General features: G+C 47.9%; 1 protein-coding gene across 1 annotated transcript in view; it reads right to left on the reverse strand.

The window, feature by feature from the left end:
• Window positions 1-17330, reverse strand: part of SLC23A2 (solute carrier family 23 member 2) — a 1453080-nt gene that overhangs the window by 257270 nt on the left and 1178480 nt on the right. Inside the window, exon 14 of the mRNA XM_069618873.1 lies at window positions 954-1083. Coding sequence (XP_069474974.1) covers window positions 954-1083 — 130 coding nt within the window. The remainder of the gene's footprint in view (window positions 1-953; window positions 1084-17330) is intronic.

Raw genomic sequence — 17330 nt, forward strand, 5'->3', positions numbered from 1 at the left:
CCAGTAGCACTTTTCGCTCCAATTAAGCCATTACCTTGTAGAAGACTGCTTTGAAATAGCACAGAATCACTCAGAACACAAAGTTTGATGTTACTGCTTGTTAAAACATGCTCAAAGAGGACCCAGGAGAAAGTGTTTTGAGTGGCGTGGAGGGGCAGGAACTGGGTGGGAATGGTGATAGGGATAAGCATGACTGTGGGCAGTCAGTGGGTGGCTAAATAACCAAACACCTACATGCTTTGTGTCCCTCCTCAGAGCCCCCGCCCCTTATCTGTATTCTAATGCAATAGTTCTGTCTTATAGTAGGCACTTTAGTACCACCTAATAGCCAAAACCAAAAACATAGGGCCTGTATGGCTTCCATGCCAATTAATTGCCTTACAGCTCATCCCACCCAAGCAAGAACAACAAATTGAAGATTTTACCAGGAAGGTGCACAAAGGGATAAAAGGGTAAGCAAAATCAGAGCAGGAGAGAGTACTGTTGAGAAGAGGCAGATTGAAAGGGTGGGAGTGAGAAGACGGGAGCGGTGGATAAGGTGAGGAGTACGGTAAAGAGATAGATGCCTTTTTCTTGCATGCAAGTTCACAATCTCCTGCTTTTTATTGTAGTTGCATGTCTTTATTGTTATCTTTGTCTTCTTGGCATTGTTTGATCTGAAATCCAATACATTATTATTTATAGAATAAAATGTAAACAAAATGTTTGGGATGGATGTACATGGAGTTGTGTAGGTTGAGGTTGCCCCCATGACCCACTCCCCAGTTTACAAACAGTGAACTTTATTTTTCGTTTCAGCAGTTTTTGTAAAAACTGCTTTAATACATTTAATTTCAATTAAATAATTTAGTGGATTTATTTCAAAACAATATCTATTTTTGTAAAAACACAAATCCTTTTTTCTCCCCAGTGAAAACAGAAGCTGGCTACGGAGAAGAACACAAGAGTCTTACCAAACAGAGTGCAAAAAAGGGCTCCCAAAACCGGGTCTGGAAGAGAAGCGAAGAGCGCGCTGAACTTTCCTACCATTCCTAAGAGAAGCATGAAGGCAGCTCCATATTGGATCACTCTCCGGCTAGCCACCTGTTTGGGAGAATAGTGTATAGTTACTTTGCAACCTGCTAAAATATTACAAGACTATCTGATTTTTTCACTGCTGCTACAGAGTACCGCCTAACATGGCAAAATATACACACTACAACAATATGTGGGCCACATTTTGGTGTACACATGAAATTCACAAAGGCAGGTACTTTTACAGAGCACAAAACTCTCTCAACGTTCGATACCCTGTTGAGACAACATTCAGTACGGCAGAAATAATGTGCAAAATTAAATGGCAACAATCTATAGCTAGCAGTTATCCTGTCTGCACACGTTGACATCATTTAAAAGCTTTTAAGGTCATAGTTTAATTCTTTATACAGGGAGGAATAATGCTCTTCTGATCACAAAAGAACATACACTAGATAAGATATTGGATTTGACGGGTAGCAGTGAGCTGCTTCCAATGAGGTGAGTTCGAGTGACATTCTGACTAGGTTGTGGAGGGAGAAAATGGAACTGTCACCGAGGACAATACATGGGTGGACATACATAGATTAAAGACAACCAACATTAGATATGTTAAGTGCATGTAGGTGTTACGGCCAGCTGTGTTAGGGATGTGACCATGCTGGGTGAAGTGCTAGAATGGAGGCAGAATAAAGTGAGGGACAGGGTAGAGGGGAGGGAACATTTTTAGCTGGAAAGCAGATGAGAAATAGGTTAAGAGAGTAACTCGGAGGCGAGAAGGTAGGCTTTTAATGTGATTTTGACAAGTCGTTGGGAGTGTTTCTCGGATGTCCGGAGGAAGAGAATTCGATGCAAGTGGAGCAAGAAGAGAGAAAGAGCGGAAGCGAGAGGAGGCACACGGAGGGCAAGGGGACACAAGGGTAGTCAAGGAGCCAGAGCAGAGATTGCGAGAAAGCTTGTAGAGTTGGATAGATGAGGAGAGATACAGAGGTGTCTTTCCATGGCTAGATTTGTGAACCAGGAGCAGAAATTTAAATCTGGCCCTGTTTTGCAATGTCAGCCATCCAGCCTGGTGACGGTACGAGGAAGTAGGTGTGAAGTGAGGGTGTTCAAAGAGCGCTCTGGTAGCAAAGTTAATGATCTTGTGGAGAGGACAGAAGAACAAGTTACTTTCTTACCTGGTAACGTTCTTTCGATGGGATGGTCCGACGACGTATTCCATATCTATGACAGTAATCACCACAGCTGTGCTGCTTCGGAAACTTTTTCGGCGTCTGCGTCCTGCGTCGATGACGTCGATGCGCCGCCGTCGAGGACCTCCTCCGACGTCCGACGTCATCCGATGTGATAAGTAGGACGCACGACGCCAGTAGCCTCAGTTGTAGTTTTTTCCCCCAGAACGTGTGACAAGAGTCAACTGCCAGTCCGACACAAAGCCTTGCGGAACGTAAGCTGCAAACGCAACAGAAATTCTGCAGCGGGGAAGGCAGGGCGGGAGCGATATGGAATACGTCGTCGGACCATCCCATCGAAAGAACGTTACCAGGTAAGAAAGTAACTTGTTCTTCGAGGGGATTGGGTCCTCCGACGTATTCCATATCTATGACAGACTCCCAAAGCAGTACCAAATCAAGGAGGAGGGAAAGAATTTAGAAACAAAATTTAGAATAGCCAATCAAATAGCAGAGCAAAGGACCGCCTTGCCAAAGGCCAGATCCTGCCCTCTGATGGAATTGAGGGAATAATGCCGCACAAATGTATGCACTGAAGCCCAGGTGGCAGCATCACAGATGTTGCGAATAGGAACACCCCTCTGCAGGGCAGTAGATGCAGCCAAGCCCCTGGTAGAATGGGCCCGCAAGCCAGCCGGAGGGACCTTGCCCGCCAAGCGGTAACACTCCGAGATGGCCAAAATAATCCAGCGGGACAAAGTCTGTTTCGTCACAGCTTGCCCCAAGCGCTTACCAGCGTAACCAATAAAGAGTTGATCGTCCACTCTGACCCGGGACATGCGAGAAACATAAAAGCTCAAAGCTCTCCTAGGATCAAGCCTATGGAGCCTCTCCTCTTCCTTACCAGGATGCGGAGGAGGATAGAATGCCGGAAGAACAATCTTCTGGGCCAAATGAAATTCCGTCACTACCTTCGGAAGAAAAGAAGGACGAACTCGAAGGACAACCCTGTCCTTGTGAAATACAGTGAAGGGCGGCTTAACAGAAAGTGCCTGTAACTCACTCACTCTGCGAGCGGAAGTAACCGCAACTAAAAACACAGTTTTCAAAGTCAACAGCCTCAAAGGGCAAGAATGTAACGGCTCAAACGGAGCACCCATAAGAAACCTAAGAACAAGGTTCAAATCCCAACCGGGCACCAGGAAAGGCGACGGAGGGAACACATTAGTGAGCCCTTTCAGAAACTGTGAAATTAAAGGGATTTTAAAGTAAGAACATTCTTCAGATGAGCGCTTAAAGATGGACAGCGCCGCCAGGTAACCCTTAACGGTACCCACTTGCAAGCCCCTGTGGGCCAAAGAAAGCAAAAAGGACAGAACCATGGGGATGTCACATGCAAAAGGATCCACATTCTGAACTCTGCACCAGTCGCAGAACTTACGCCAACGGCAACGGTACAGAGACTTAGTTGCGGGCCTTCGGGCCGAAAGCAACACCTCCATCACGTCTTCAGGGAGGCCCCAATCCTTATACCTCAACCTTTCAGAAGCCAAGCGTGAAGGTTGAGGGATCCGACCTCTGGATGGAGAACCTGACCTCCCTCCCGTGAGAGCAGATCGTCTCGGTAGGGAAGACGACGTGGAGGGCAGATGGACAAGTCGAGAAGGTCCGGGTACCACGTCCTCCGAGCCCACGCCGGAGCAATGAGGATCATCCGGGAACCGAACTTCCGTAACCTCCGCAGCACTTGCGGGATGACGGGGACCGGAGGAAACGCGTACAGCAGCGGGAACGACCACTCCACCACGAACGCGTCTCCTAAGGCTCCTCTTGGAGGAAATTCCCGCGAGCAAAACCTTTCGCACTTCCGGTTGACACTGGAGGCAAAGAGATCCACTTGAGGGGTCCCCCAAAGGGCGAAGATCTCCAGGAGAATCTCCAGAGCCAACTCCCACTCGTGAGAGATCGTGCTCTGCCTGCTCAGAGCGTCCGCCGTCACGTTCTCGACTCCGGCCAGATGAACTGCCGAGATCGAAACTTCCTGCTGGATGGCCCAGAACTCGAGCTGCATCGCCTCCCTGCACAGAGGAAGTGACCCTGCCCCCCCCTTTTTGTTGAGGTAGTGCATGGCCACTGTGTTGTCCGTCAGGATCAGGACATTCTTCCCTCGCACAGTCGGCAGAAAAGCCCTCAGGGCTAGCCTGACGGCCCTCAGCTCCAACAGATTGATATGGAGTCTGGACTCCGACGGAGACCAACGACCGCTGACTGTCAGCCCGTTGGCATGAGCTCCCCATCCCGTGAGGGATGCATCCGACACGATCGTCACCTCCGGCCAGGGAAGCCAAAACGGAGCCCCCTTCATCAAGTTGCCTTCGACGGCCCACCACAGAAGGTCCCGGGCGACCGAGGGCGGCACCTGAATCGGGTCCGACATCCTGCCGGAGGACTGCGACCATTGCATCTTGAGTGCCCACTGCAAAGATCTCATTCGCAGGCGAGCCTCTGGCACCAGAAGAATGCAGGATGCCATGAGGCCGAGCAACCTCAAGAACTCGAACGCAGGGAGCGTCTGGGCATGCTGAAACTTGCGCACCATCTGCTGAATGTGAAGAGCCCTCACCTGGGGAGGAAAACACTGCCCCAGGGAAGTGTCGAGCACTGCTCCGATGTACTGGAGCCTCTGCGTTGGCGTCAAATGGGACTTCTTTAAATTGAGGGAGAAGCCCAGCCTGTGAAGGGAGTGGCAGGCGACGGACAGATGATCCAGGACCCGCTCGGGAGAGCTCCCCCTGATCAACCAATCGTCCAGGTAGGGGTAGACGTGAATCCCCCCTTGCCTGAGATGCGCTGCCACCACCACCATGAGCTTGGTGAAAACCCTCGGGGCGGAGGTCAAACCGAACGGCAGGACCCGAAACTGAAAGTGCGAGTCGCCAACCGCGAACCTCAGGTACTTCTTGTGCTTGGGATGGATCGGCACATGGAAGTAAGCATCCTTGAGGTCGAGTGACACCAACCAGTCCTGAAGCTGAAGGGCCTGGAGGACTTGAGAGAGAGTAACCATCTTGAACTTGTCCTTCCTGAGGAGTTTGTACAAACCGCGCAAATCCATGATGGGTCTCAATCCCCCGTCTTTCTTGGAAATCAAAAAATAAGGGGAATACCATCCCTTGTTCCTCTCCGCTACAGGCACCAGTTCTATGGCGCCTTTCTCCAGCAGGGCTTGAATTTCCTGCGCAAGGAGCGGATCCGGACACTTCAAAGAGAGGTTCCCCGGTGGATTGTCGCGAGGCCTGTGCCGAAAGGGAAGACAGTAGCCGTGGGTTATGATCTCCAGAACCCACACATCCGAAGTAATGGCACGCCACTCTACAAGATGCTGCGCCAGCCTTCCCCCAACCGGCGAACCATGGGACAAGGCCTCATGACTGAGTAGGAGCGGCTGCGGCGTTACCTGAGGGCAAAGAGGCAACTGCCCGAGCGGCCTTGGCACCACGGGTACCCTGTCGTCCACCTCTGGTACCCCTGCGTTGGCCCCTTTGACTGCCAGCTCCTCTCGCTCTACCAAAGGACGAGTAATAGCGAAAGGAGCCACCCCTCCACTGCTGTCCCCTAGGACGAAAAGGCGGAGGTTGGCGAACTGCAGCGCCCAACGACTTCGCTGCAGCTTTTGAGGTCTGCAACCTCTCAAGGCTCTCGTCAGCCTTGCTGCCAAAAAGATGTTCACCATCAAAGGGCATGTTGAGGAGCCGGGACTGCACATCAGGAGCAAACCCCGACTTCCGCAACCACGCAAACCTGCGTATCACGGTGCTCGCCGCCATGGACCTACTGACGCATTCAGCTAAGTCCAAACCCGACTGAACGGACTCACACATGGCATCCTTACCATCCTGGACCAAAGCAAGGAAACCAACCCGTTCGTCCCCTTCGGGAATATGTTCAGCCGCTAACGCAACACAGTTCCACAGAGTGTGCGTGAAACGCGACAAGGCACAAATGGAGTTGGCCGCCTGAAGCGCCATACCACCAGAAGAAAACACCTTCTTCGCCCAGCCATCAAAACGTTTGTCGTCCCTATCAGGAGGGATGGTAGGGTACGACGCCTGCTTCGCCGGGGCCGTGGCCGCCTGCACCACCAAACTTTCCGGAGTGGGGTGCCTGGTCAAGTAGCAGGGGTCGCCACTGGCTGGACGGTATTTCCGCGACAAGGATCTGCCCACTGCCGGGAGACTCTCCGGAGCAGTCCAAGCCGCCGCCACCCTACGCTGTAAAGCCATATGGAATGGCAGAACCGGGTCAGAAGGGGGACCAACATCAAGGATGTCCGTCAGATCATCCTGCACAAACTCCCCTGGGGGAGCAGACCATCCCAGATACTCAGACACCCTAGCCATAAGGCGCCGGTATGAGGAATCGGCATGGGAGCCAGGCTCAGGCCGACCAAATTCCACCTCCGGAGAGGTGTCCAGACCACTAGCATCATGCAGTGACTGCCTCAAATCGTCAAATTGACTATGGCCCGAGACAATGTCATCCGGCACCTGATCAGGAACCAGGCCAACCGAATCCTCATCCGCCTCCGAAATATAATCCAAGGGGTGGAAAGGCACCTGAGAGTGCCTGCTCCTGGCCAGAGCCTTCCTAGGGGGTACACCCGAGACACGGGGCACCTCCGACACGAAAGGCGTCGATGGCGTCGAGCGAATCGGCGCCGCCGTCGAGAAAACCGGCAACGGCGCCGAGAGGATCGGCGTCGACGTCGAGGAAATCGGCGTCGACGTCAGATGCAGCGCCTCCAATATCGGCGGCGTCGACACAGCCCTCGAAGCCGGAGCCCCGAGCGTGTCTCTCGACGACCTGAACGTCGACGGCCTCGACGACTTCCTCGGAGCCGGAGCTTCGAGAAAGCCTGTCGACGCCCTCGACGCCTCAGACGTCGATGTCTTCCTCGAAGACATCACAGGTGCACACGGTCTCGATCGCGTCGAGGACCGGGACCTGGAACGGGTACGGCGAGAACGAGCCTCCTTGTCCGAACGGGACCTCTCCCGTGACTCGTGCCGACCACTCTTGCGAGCGGCGTCTCTCGACCTCACACGGCCGACCCCACTCGGGGGCGCGGACGGTTGAGTACCCTGCGACTCAAGAATCGCCAACATTTTCTTCCCAAAGGAAGCCCATTCCTCCGGCGTCGCACGGCTGGTGGGATAACCGACGTGCCGGGCAGAGTCCTCGGAAGAGGACCTGGAAGGCGACCGGTGACGGCGCTTCCGAGAACGCCTCGAAGAGGCAGAGGAGTGGCGAGACCGACTCCTAGAAGAAGACCGACGAGACCTCCGACGATGACGCGGAGAGTCACCCCTCGAATCATCCGTCGAAAGCCCCGCCGACTTCGACTTCCGGGGCTTGGACACCCGACCTACCGACAATTTCTTCTTACGTTCGCGTAAGGCCTTGGAAGTGAGCGACAGGCAGTCGACACAGTCATCCGTGTCGTGGGCCTCCCCGAGGCACCAGAGGCAGGCGTCGTGCGAGTCAGTCACCGACATCTTGGACCCACACACCCCGCACTTCTTGAAGCCCGGACGCGGGGTTGAAGACGAAGTGGAAGACATCGCCGTTAAGGTAATATCGAACAGGCTCGAAGAACCAGAAAGAACAGAACTCCAAAGAGTCGAGGCTAGAACCGAGAAACACGAAGCAACACGTTCGCGGAAAAAACGGAACTGAGGCTACTGGCGTCGTGCGTCCTACTTATCACATCGGATGACGTCGGACGTCGGAGGAGGTCCTCGACGGCGGCGCATCGACGTCATCGACGCAGGACGCAGACGCCGAAAAAGTTTCCGAAGCAGCACAGCTGTGGTGATTACTGTCATAGATATGGAATACGTCGGAGGACCCAATCCCCTCGAAAGCATAGTTAGGGAGACCAAAGAGGATGCTGGCATAGTAGTCAAGTTTAGAGAATACAAGAGTACTTAAGAGATGCTTGGCAGTGTTCAAGGGAAGGATGTGTCTGATTTTCCCTAATATTTAGCAGGTTGAGGCGCGCTTCCATTGCCGTTTTGGAGATTAAAGTAGACAAGGTGTGAGCAGGGTCATAAATGACACTAAGGTTTCTAGCTGAAGAAGAGTAGGGGAGAGTGTCAGGTGGGAACAGGATAAGCAGGGGAATAGATGAGAGAGAGTATTTGGCAGGGAACAAGAGCACCTCTGTATTTGGCCGAGTTTAACATCTGAGGGTGCAAAGCCATCCCAATAGTTAATGGCAGAGAGACAGTTAGAATCTTTGATGGAGAGATCAGATGAGAGTTTAGGAAAAGAGGTGGTTTGGGTGCTGTTCGCGAAAAGAGTTGGTACGAGAATCCAAAGGAGGAGATGAATGCCACAAGAATAGAGGTGTAAAAAGGGGAAGACCCAAGACACAGCTTTGTTGAACACCAACAGTTAGAGGAGTGAGTTAAGAGGTGTTATTGCTTCAGGAGACAGAATTGGCAAGGTGCCTGGTAGTATTCAATCCAGGCAAGGGTTTGATCGCGAATTCCAAGAAAAAAGAGTATTAAGGAGATCAGAGTGATCGACAGTGTCAAAGGTAGCGGACAGGCCAGAAGAATTAGGATAGAGGATAGGTTGAAGTGCTTAGTAGAGAAGAAGATGTTGAGACATTCAGGAAAGCAGTTTCAGTGGAGTGACGGGACCGAAACCTGCTTGTAGGGGGTCTCAAAGGTTGTGGATGTCTAAGAAATGGGTATGATGGTGGAACACAACCATTTTGCGCACTTCAGAGTAATGGGTGTGATGAATCCAATGGTGTTATCCCTTCTTCCCCAGCGGTAACCTTTCACCATGTGACCAGGGGATGGCAGCCGCTACCTGATTCTGACCCTGCGGATGGCTATATGAGGGAGGATCACATGAGGGGAGACTATCTCTGGTGGGGTGTTATGGCATCATCAGATGGGACATGGTATCCCCCTTTTCCCTCCAAGGGTATCTCACCCATACCTAATGCCACAATGGCGTATCGTTCCATCTCCCCTCATCCAGCATATCCATTTACAATCCATCAAAAACCAACTCGCCTTTGAAAACCACCAAAAAACCTTTTCCCAAATTTCATATGCAAGTTACCCAGCATGGATTTCCATTCTCACAAACCTGAGAATACTGTGATGAGGAAGAGGGATCGAGTCATGCAGATCACCCAAGCCCAAGAGCCCAAGCTAGTTATGAGCGCTTACCTACAGCGGGAACATTTAAACAGTTGAAGCAACTAACCAAAGAGAACTGCTGGCAGGAGAAGACAGCATCGCTTGGGAGCAACTGAGAGATTGAGGGACCAGAAGGCATTCCGTGGAGCCAACTGGCTTAAGGAGGAAGAGAAGAGGACTGTGAAGAGGAACAAGCTGTAGGGACACCAGAAGCCAAGAGAAGATGTCTGGGATTTTGCGGGTGTCCGGAGGTCGCTTTCACCTCACCGGAGCTTGCAACGACGTTGAGAGAGCGCAGTAGGAGCTGCGAAGAGCAGAGAGACCGGGAAGCAGACACAGCGAGCAGGACGCTGAATGCTTGCTGCCGGTTCATTGCAAAAGTGGCAAAATACACCAAGAAGAACCATCGAGTCTACAGAAGCATAGAGGGGACACCAGGGCGTATTGGCAGGCATGCCCAACACCGTTAATGACAATACAGTCCCTGCATTAGTACATGCATATGAGTGTATGCAATACACATGTGAAAGAAATCCTGGCAGAATGACGTAGCAGGTGGATATAAAGCCAGGAAAAGCACAAGTAAGAGACTATCAATACTGGAATTATGCACAGACCCCCAAAAGGAAGCCCTGGTATAAGGGACTATCAGGCCATCGCAAATCTGTTTCAGAAAGCCCTGGCAGAAGAAACCAGGCAATTGCAAATCTGTGTAAGGAAGCCATGCCAGAAGAAAATACCAGGCAATTGTAAATGTGCATAAAGAAGTCCTGACAGAAGAAGATCCCAGGCAGTTGCAAGTGTGCTTTGGAAAGAACCCTGGCAGGAGTGTGTACCAGGCAATTTGAAAGTGTGTTTGAAGGTGCAAGAAAGTCGATATGTAATAAAAGCCCTGGCAGGAGATCAGAGGCAAATACAAGTTGTAAGAGTGTTGAAAGGAGAAAGTCCCTGGCAGGAGATTATACCAGGTGGATTCTAATTGTGATGTATGTTTCTATTAGGAATCTCTGACAGGAAGGCATATCGGGCATCAGGTTGAACTAATTGTAAAATAAAGATTGGCTCAAAAAATCCTGAACAGAGCATATCAGGAAAAGGCAGAGGAAATATATCAAAGGAGAAAAGAAATCCGTCAGGAAAGTACACCATGTATTCTAACACGGCAAAGTCTAAGAGTCAAGTTGCTTTGTTTGGCAGATGCATTGATACTCAAGAGAATGATAATCCTGAAAGGAAACCAGAGTTAAGAGAAATCCAGGGGAAGGGACTCACCCTCTGAGCAAGGAACTCTATCCTTTGGAACATTTTGTGGTGGAGTTACGCTTTTTGTTTCAGACATTTTCTCTTTCCACTTTAGAATTACTTTGTTAGAATGTGAGGGTCAGAATAGAACTTTGGACACAGGACATTTTGTTTCGGACACACTGATCACCGACCGATCCTTAGTTTTGGTTTTAGGTAGGGAAACTCCTCTAGTGCAGGGACAGAGGGGGATTTTCCCAACTTCTTTTATTTTAATAAAACTCTTGGATCAAAACTATGATCCCTCGTGTGTCAGAGTTTCATTCCTGACTCCTCACATGGGGAAGGAGAGAGACAGTGTTAAAGTTTGCCGGTCGATTCGAGTCAGCCTCTTGACTTTTTCGGAGAGGGATAGCTAGCTGTATTGAAAATGAAGGAAAAGCAAGCAGAGTCCAAGGACAAGTTGAAGAGTTCAGCGAGGCGAGAGGCCATTAAAGGAGAGGCCATTAAAGGGGAAATAGGCTTGACTAGCTGAGGAGCAAGAGGGTCTGGTGGGGCACAAGAAGGGTTATCCTTTATTGGTAGAGAACAGTTTTTCAGTATTAGTATGACTAAAGTGGGAGATGGAGGCAGTGGATGATGTAAAGTAGGCAGAGCGTAGAATGTACGAGGATGAGGAAGGTCAGGAGAGACGCTCATTTTGGAAATGTTAGCAGCAAAGTATTCAGCTAGGTCATTAGCTGTGGGATTGGAGTTGATAGACATAGGTTTAGGAGGAGTAATGAGTGAGTTTAGGGTGCCCTGTAGCCTGCAAGGATGGTTGGAATGAGAGTCAATGAGGAGTTCAGTAGAAATCTGTTTTGCTCTATCAAGAGAGGACTTGAGAGAGTTCAGAGCAGAGAGGTAAGGTTTCAGGTCTTCACGCAAGTGGGTACGGCTCAATTTGCACCGCAGCCGATGTATGTCTGTGTGGAGAGAGCGTATGATTGGGGTGACGTATGGTTGAGGATGCTGAGACTTAGGGGTGAAAGTTAGCAGTGGAAAGTGAGAGAAAAATGAACCATATAATAGTGATTGGAAGCTGGAGAAGGCTGTGTTAGTGAAAGAGGCATCAGGTGTGTGAAAGGGTTACCCTGCAACAGATAATCAATGTAGTGCAAAGATAATGTTTAATACAGTTATCAATAGACCGCATTGGTCCCACGCAATCGGTGATGTCTGATTTTCTCATATTGCTACTGCGTCAGAGTGGCTCTTACTCTGCAGGGCAGCCACTTGCCACACTAATTTGAAACAGATTACATAAGAATGCTCCCCAGAAACGCCAGTCAGCAGAAACTTATCTGAAATAATTTGTTCATTTTGACATGAGGGTGCGATATAACAGATATTTAAAGAGTTGAGCATGGGTAATCTGTAGGCCAGTTTCAAATCCCAGGATGGCAAATTCATATTTTTATCCTTCAGACGTTGATAACATGGGCCATTGAGTATGTACAATAATACACCAATTACTTACCAGTAATCTTCATTACTCCTAGTTCAACTCTTCCTCGTCACCTTCCGACGACCCTTTCCTAAAATGTGTTTTTCTGTTTTGGCCCCTACCACTTAAAGGCTGGGGTATAAAGCATCTGGCCGGTCCCAGGACAATCTTACCGCTTGGTAAGGAGTCAGTACTGTGATGAGGAAAAGAAGGACTGGGATTAATGAAGATTTCTTTTAAACAATCAGAGGATTTCCTCTATGCCCCTCTTCCTCATCACAGTACTTGCTTTATGAAGTATAACAAAGATCGGACCAGAAAATACTTGGACAGAAAGGGAAAGACCACCCCAGTGAATAGTCAGAGGAATTGCCATCCTAACGAGAGGCAGAAGTAACCCAACCAAAGACACCCCCCGCCACCCCAACGAGAGAAAGGGGAGTGTGGGAGACATTGTTCACAGATTTACTGGGAAGGGGAAAAAACACAGGCGATATGGACAGGCATGTATCGGGATCCTCAAAAAGGACTAATTCAGGGGAACCCAGGGCCCTTGTCCTGGACAGTTCAAACCCAGGGACGACAGTCAGATAACTCCCAGGCAAAAGACCAGGGAAGAAGGCACACCCAGACAAACTTCTAAACCAAGGATCCACAAGGAACAAAACTGTACAAGACAGGGGGCCCAGCACTTCCTTCAGCACAAAAGGGCAACAATTGCAATTCTATTCTCAGAGCAAGATGGTCAGGATGAAGCCACCAGAAAGATCCCTTAGACGAGATTACCCGTACCAACTACTAGCTTCTAGTAGTCCAACTGTTGGTACGTCCAAACTTTGGAAAAGCTAAACAAAAAAAGACTTCAAAACGTCTGCCAGAGACCCAGGGAGTCAAAAGAACACCAGGGCAGGAACTTCTCAAAAGAGGCTGGGAAATTAGGCTGGTTCTAAGACCCCCACAAAGGGAACAGGTTGAGAGCACACTGGACAACGGGACTGCACCAAAGACATTTCATCCATAGCCAGAAACAATCCTGCCCTCTAAGCCTGCAGCCCCTAGAGCCTCAACTCAGATATGCTGAATCAGAAACAGGTGCAAAAAGTGCACAGATTTAAACCCACAATCTTTAATAGGTCGCCTAAGCAGATATGACTTGCTAAAAGATCTGCAAGTGCAGTAAGTGTGGTCATTGGTGGTGAATACAGTGTCAATGTGGTGCATGGAGTGCCATTAGTCTTTCTACAGTGACTACTGCTACGAGTCAGAAGAGGAATATGAAGAATGTGTGGTCATTGGGGGCCATGGTGTGCCGTGAGGCCGAGTAAAGGAGTTTACTGCTCCAGCTGCTGGAGCATATTGCTTGAACTATTTCATTTTTGGGGGCGATGGCAAGGGCAGTGGTGAGCGCCTCTTCTTGGTTTTATTAGCCTCCATCTCCTATCTAAGAGTAAAATAAAACTAGCAGGGAGGGAAAACAGCCAGCTATAATGGAATCTCCCGTGCGGAGTGCAGCTCCTAACCAAAACAAAGCTAGTGATGACCGGGGCACATGGAGAATCGACAAAGATCACAAACCTTTTTTCAGTTGGAGCTCCTCCCATTGATACTGCAGAGAAGGCGGCAGCCCCCCCCCCCAGAGGAGAATACTTGCCCAGTCATAGCTATATCGCTACGATCAAGAACAATTCAGTATTAAATCTGTCTCAGTCAACCGAAAGAATCAATTGGCACCACCACTAAGACGACTAATGTAATTCCATCCCAAGAATATGAGAACACCATTGGCACCAATTTATCTTTATCACACGACCTGGAAGAAATCATCCCAGACTATGGTATTCTGTGAGCCTGTTATACTGGAAAGAAAAGATTGTATCCCTAGGTTAACTGCTGTTGCTGATACCGTGGATGTGGTATTTGGGCTGTGCTCCAGTATCGCAAAATAGTATTTTGTATTTTAAAGCAGATTTTGGCTAAAGTTGTAGACATCATTTTGAAAAACAGTGAGGAGCATATTTACACGAACACTAACATATACTTCACGGGAAGGCCAATCCACTCAAGCAGCTGCTTCTCATTGTTCCATTAGGCAGTTGAACACTTCTGTCTGTGAGGTTTCTGATGGAATATCTGATTTTGAGCAATGCCATCCTGGGGGCAAGGATAACAAAAAGGGTTTGTCTGTAGCCCAATCTATCACAATGCCTCATTAAATCTGCCTGCAGCACGGATTTTAAAAAACTGTGCCACCACTCAGGGCTTGCCAGGCAGCCATGCCTAAACAGAAGAAGAGAGGCAAGAATAAGAAAACAGGAGCGTGCAATGCCCTGCAGTCATTAAGTCAATAGTTTGAGGCAGGTCATAAGGTCACTGTGTAACTTGGCATCATGTCTACACTGTTTCGCTCAGGCAGGCCATCTTCTATCTAGATCACTCTGTAAGGTATTAAGTGCGGCTCACCCAATGAAAAGATAATCATGTACATATGGCTCCTTTAACTGTCATTACAGCCAACTTGGAGGTGCCACAGAAAAATCCATGAGGCCCTGTGAAAGCCCAAGTCGCCTCTTTAACACATTTACCTATGCATTTGGATGGACAGCCACTTGGAAAATGGGTCAAATTTGTGGAGATTTCCCCTACAGCATCAAGTCATTTTCTGAATTTCATTCGTATGCTTGACAGTTTACATAGAATTCCACCATTGTTGGTTATTTCATCTTCCAACACTGAGCCTGTTGCACTGCCCCAATTGATTGTCCTCAAAACTGGGCTGTGGTGGAGTTTGTATCCCTGATTATTGCTAAATTTCTTCACTCCAACTATAGCCATTTTAGGTCTATGGAATTAGACTTTGCCGTAAACATATCTTAACTAAGCCACCCACCAAGATTATTCAGCATCGCTACAATCAACCTACAGTAACGAATAGCACATGGTATGCAAGAAACCGCTCTAGTCTGCTCTCTTTTCGCAGGAATCGGGCTGTGAAATCGCAAGGACAAATCAGTGACATGTCCACATCACATGTTTGTATATGTGCTTGTTCTGAAATACTAGGGGCATCGTTCTTTTTGATCTAACCCTATAGGTTTTGCGGAATGATGTGTAGCTAGTATTTTTTCTACAGGAAATCTGGGCTTGTGATAGTTAGGTCACTGATAGTTTTAATCTCATCTGTCGACATGCAATGCTTTCTCTTAGAAGGTGACAAAAGGGATTAGTCTTTCATCTGTAAGGGATGGGAGTTTATCAACCTCGATGACCCGTCTGGAGGTCATATGACAGCTACCATGTGGAGGGGATTATTACCATATGGATGCATCTGCACCCTAATAGTATCATCTATGTTCTTGGTGATTTTAATGCGTGCTGTGAACCAATTATTGAAAATGATAATGATGGTATGATGAATTGCTCTCACGATATATGTCTGAACCTATTGCTGTCGATCCTAGTCATGTAGAAACTCGTAATTCAGGACAAAGGTGGGTTCATTTAATGAATAACTAGAATTTAAAACAATTACAAAAGCTTGATTCTAATGGTAAGAATGCACAATATACATGAAGGAATGGTAGTACTACCTTAAGATTGATGTCTTTGTGAATAATAGCAATTGTCCTCATCTGCCCTGTTCACTTTTACAGACCTAATGGATCATGCAATGATTACTTGGTCGATAAATCCAGGAGCAGTAAGGTATAAGAACAGAGCTCTGTCTAGCAGGAGAGGGAATAAGCAGGGTAATCGAGTCATCTGGTCCAATAACACAATAAACACATTTAAAACGTGGTTTAATTAATTTGAAGGAACTGTTGAGATGCTATTAGCATCGTTTGAATGAGATGTTAGTCACATAACTGTGCTAGCTCTTCATTCTTTGCAGCTTAATCAGGTCTTCTCTACCACTATTATTAGGAATTTGTGACTTGGACATTAACATTTCCATTTATAAAGAAAGAAAACAGCAGAACAATACGACAAATTCAAAGATCAGTCAATTATCCATGAAGTGCAAATAAGGACCCTATTAGCAAATATTGCACATGATATACAAATTGGTGTTACAATTATAAACAATTTAAAGAACGCCAATTGGAAGTTTCTTTTCATAGTAATGAAGCAAAATGATAACCAGAAGTTCTGGGGGCACTACAGAACATTTATTTTTGAAGTTGCCCCAGTTGCACTTAACCCATTGTCTGAGAATCAATGGATCAGTCATATAAGAGTTTTGTACTACGATCAGTATATGAAGGATATTCCTACGGAAAAGTATCTATACGTCCTGAATTCTGAATCTGGTTTCGAAAAGTGAGGATGTAATATTAGCCATTCAATATATTACGGGCTCACATGCACCTGGACCAATCGGTCTAGTGAATGCAGTAATTAAGGAAAACCTGGAAATATGTCCTTCCAGCATATTACTAAAACTTGTATTATCCAGATAGTTGGCAGGAATCAATATTCATTACAGTCTTTAAAAAGGGCTCCAGACTGGACCCAGAAAATTATAGGCTCCTTGCAATGTTATTTATTTTCAAAAATCATACTGTGCCACTTGCAAAAAGGGGTAGAATGCAAGGACCTGTTAAATTACAATCTGGGTTCAGAAGGGGAAATACATCGCTCAACATCTGGGCGTCACATTATTTGATGGCTGAAGTCCGTCGATCTGCGAATAAGAATCTACACATCTGCTACATAGACTACACAGCGGCATTTGACTGGGAGTTTTGTCTGCTACTGTGGGAGAAACGTATTTGTTGGGTTATTCACCCACTGCTACTTTATTAAGTCTATGTACTCCAGTTTGGCTTGAGCAGGGAGGACGTGTCACACGACCCAACCGCATTAATCAGGGATTGAAGCAGCGGTGCGTTTTAGCACCCCTGCTATTTAATCTATAATTAGCTGACTTGGATAATATCTTGCTGAAATGTTCCACCACATATTGGAGAAGAATGTGTCCCTTGGTTGGCATATGGCGACGATAGTGTTCTTCTAGATCAGACCCCCAGTGCTCTCCAGCATTCTCTGGAGGCCCTCTTCGGCTATGCCACCAGTAATGGGATGCAAATGAATTTTAAAAAGACTAAAATATTGATGGTCAAGCGGACTAAACGAATAAAAGTTTTAATTGGAAATTGGTCAAGGAGTCGTTAGAAGTAGCAAACTCTTATACATATC

Source organism: Ambystoma mexicanum, chromosome 10 (assembly GCF_040938575.1).
Source record: "Ambystoma mexicanum isolate Mex_15411 chromosome 10, UKY_AmexF1_1, whole genome shotgun sequence".
NCBI classification, from domain to species: Eukaryota; Metazoa; Chordata; class Amphibia; order Caudata; family Ambystomatidae; genus Ambystoma; species Ambystoma mexicanum.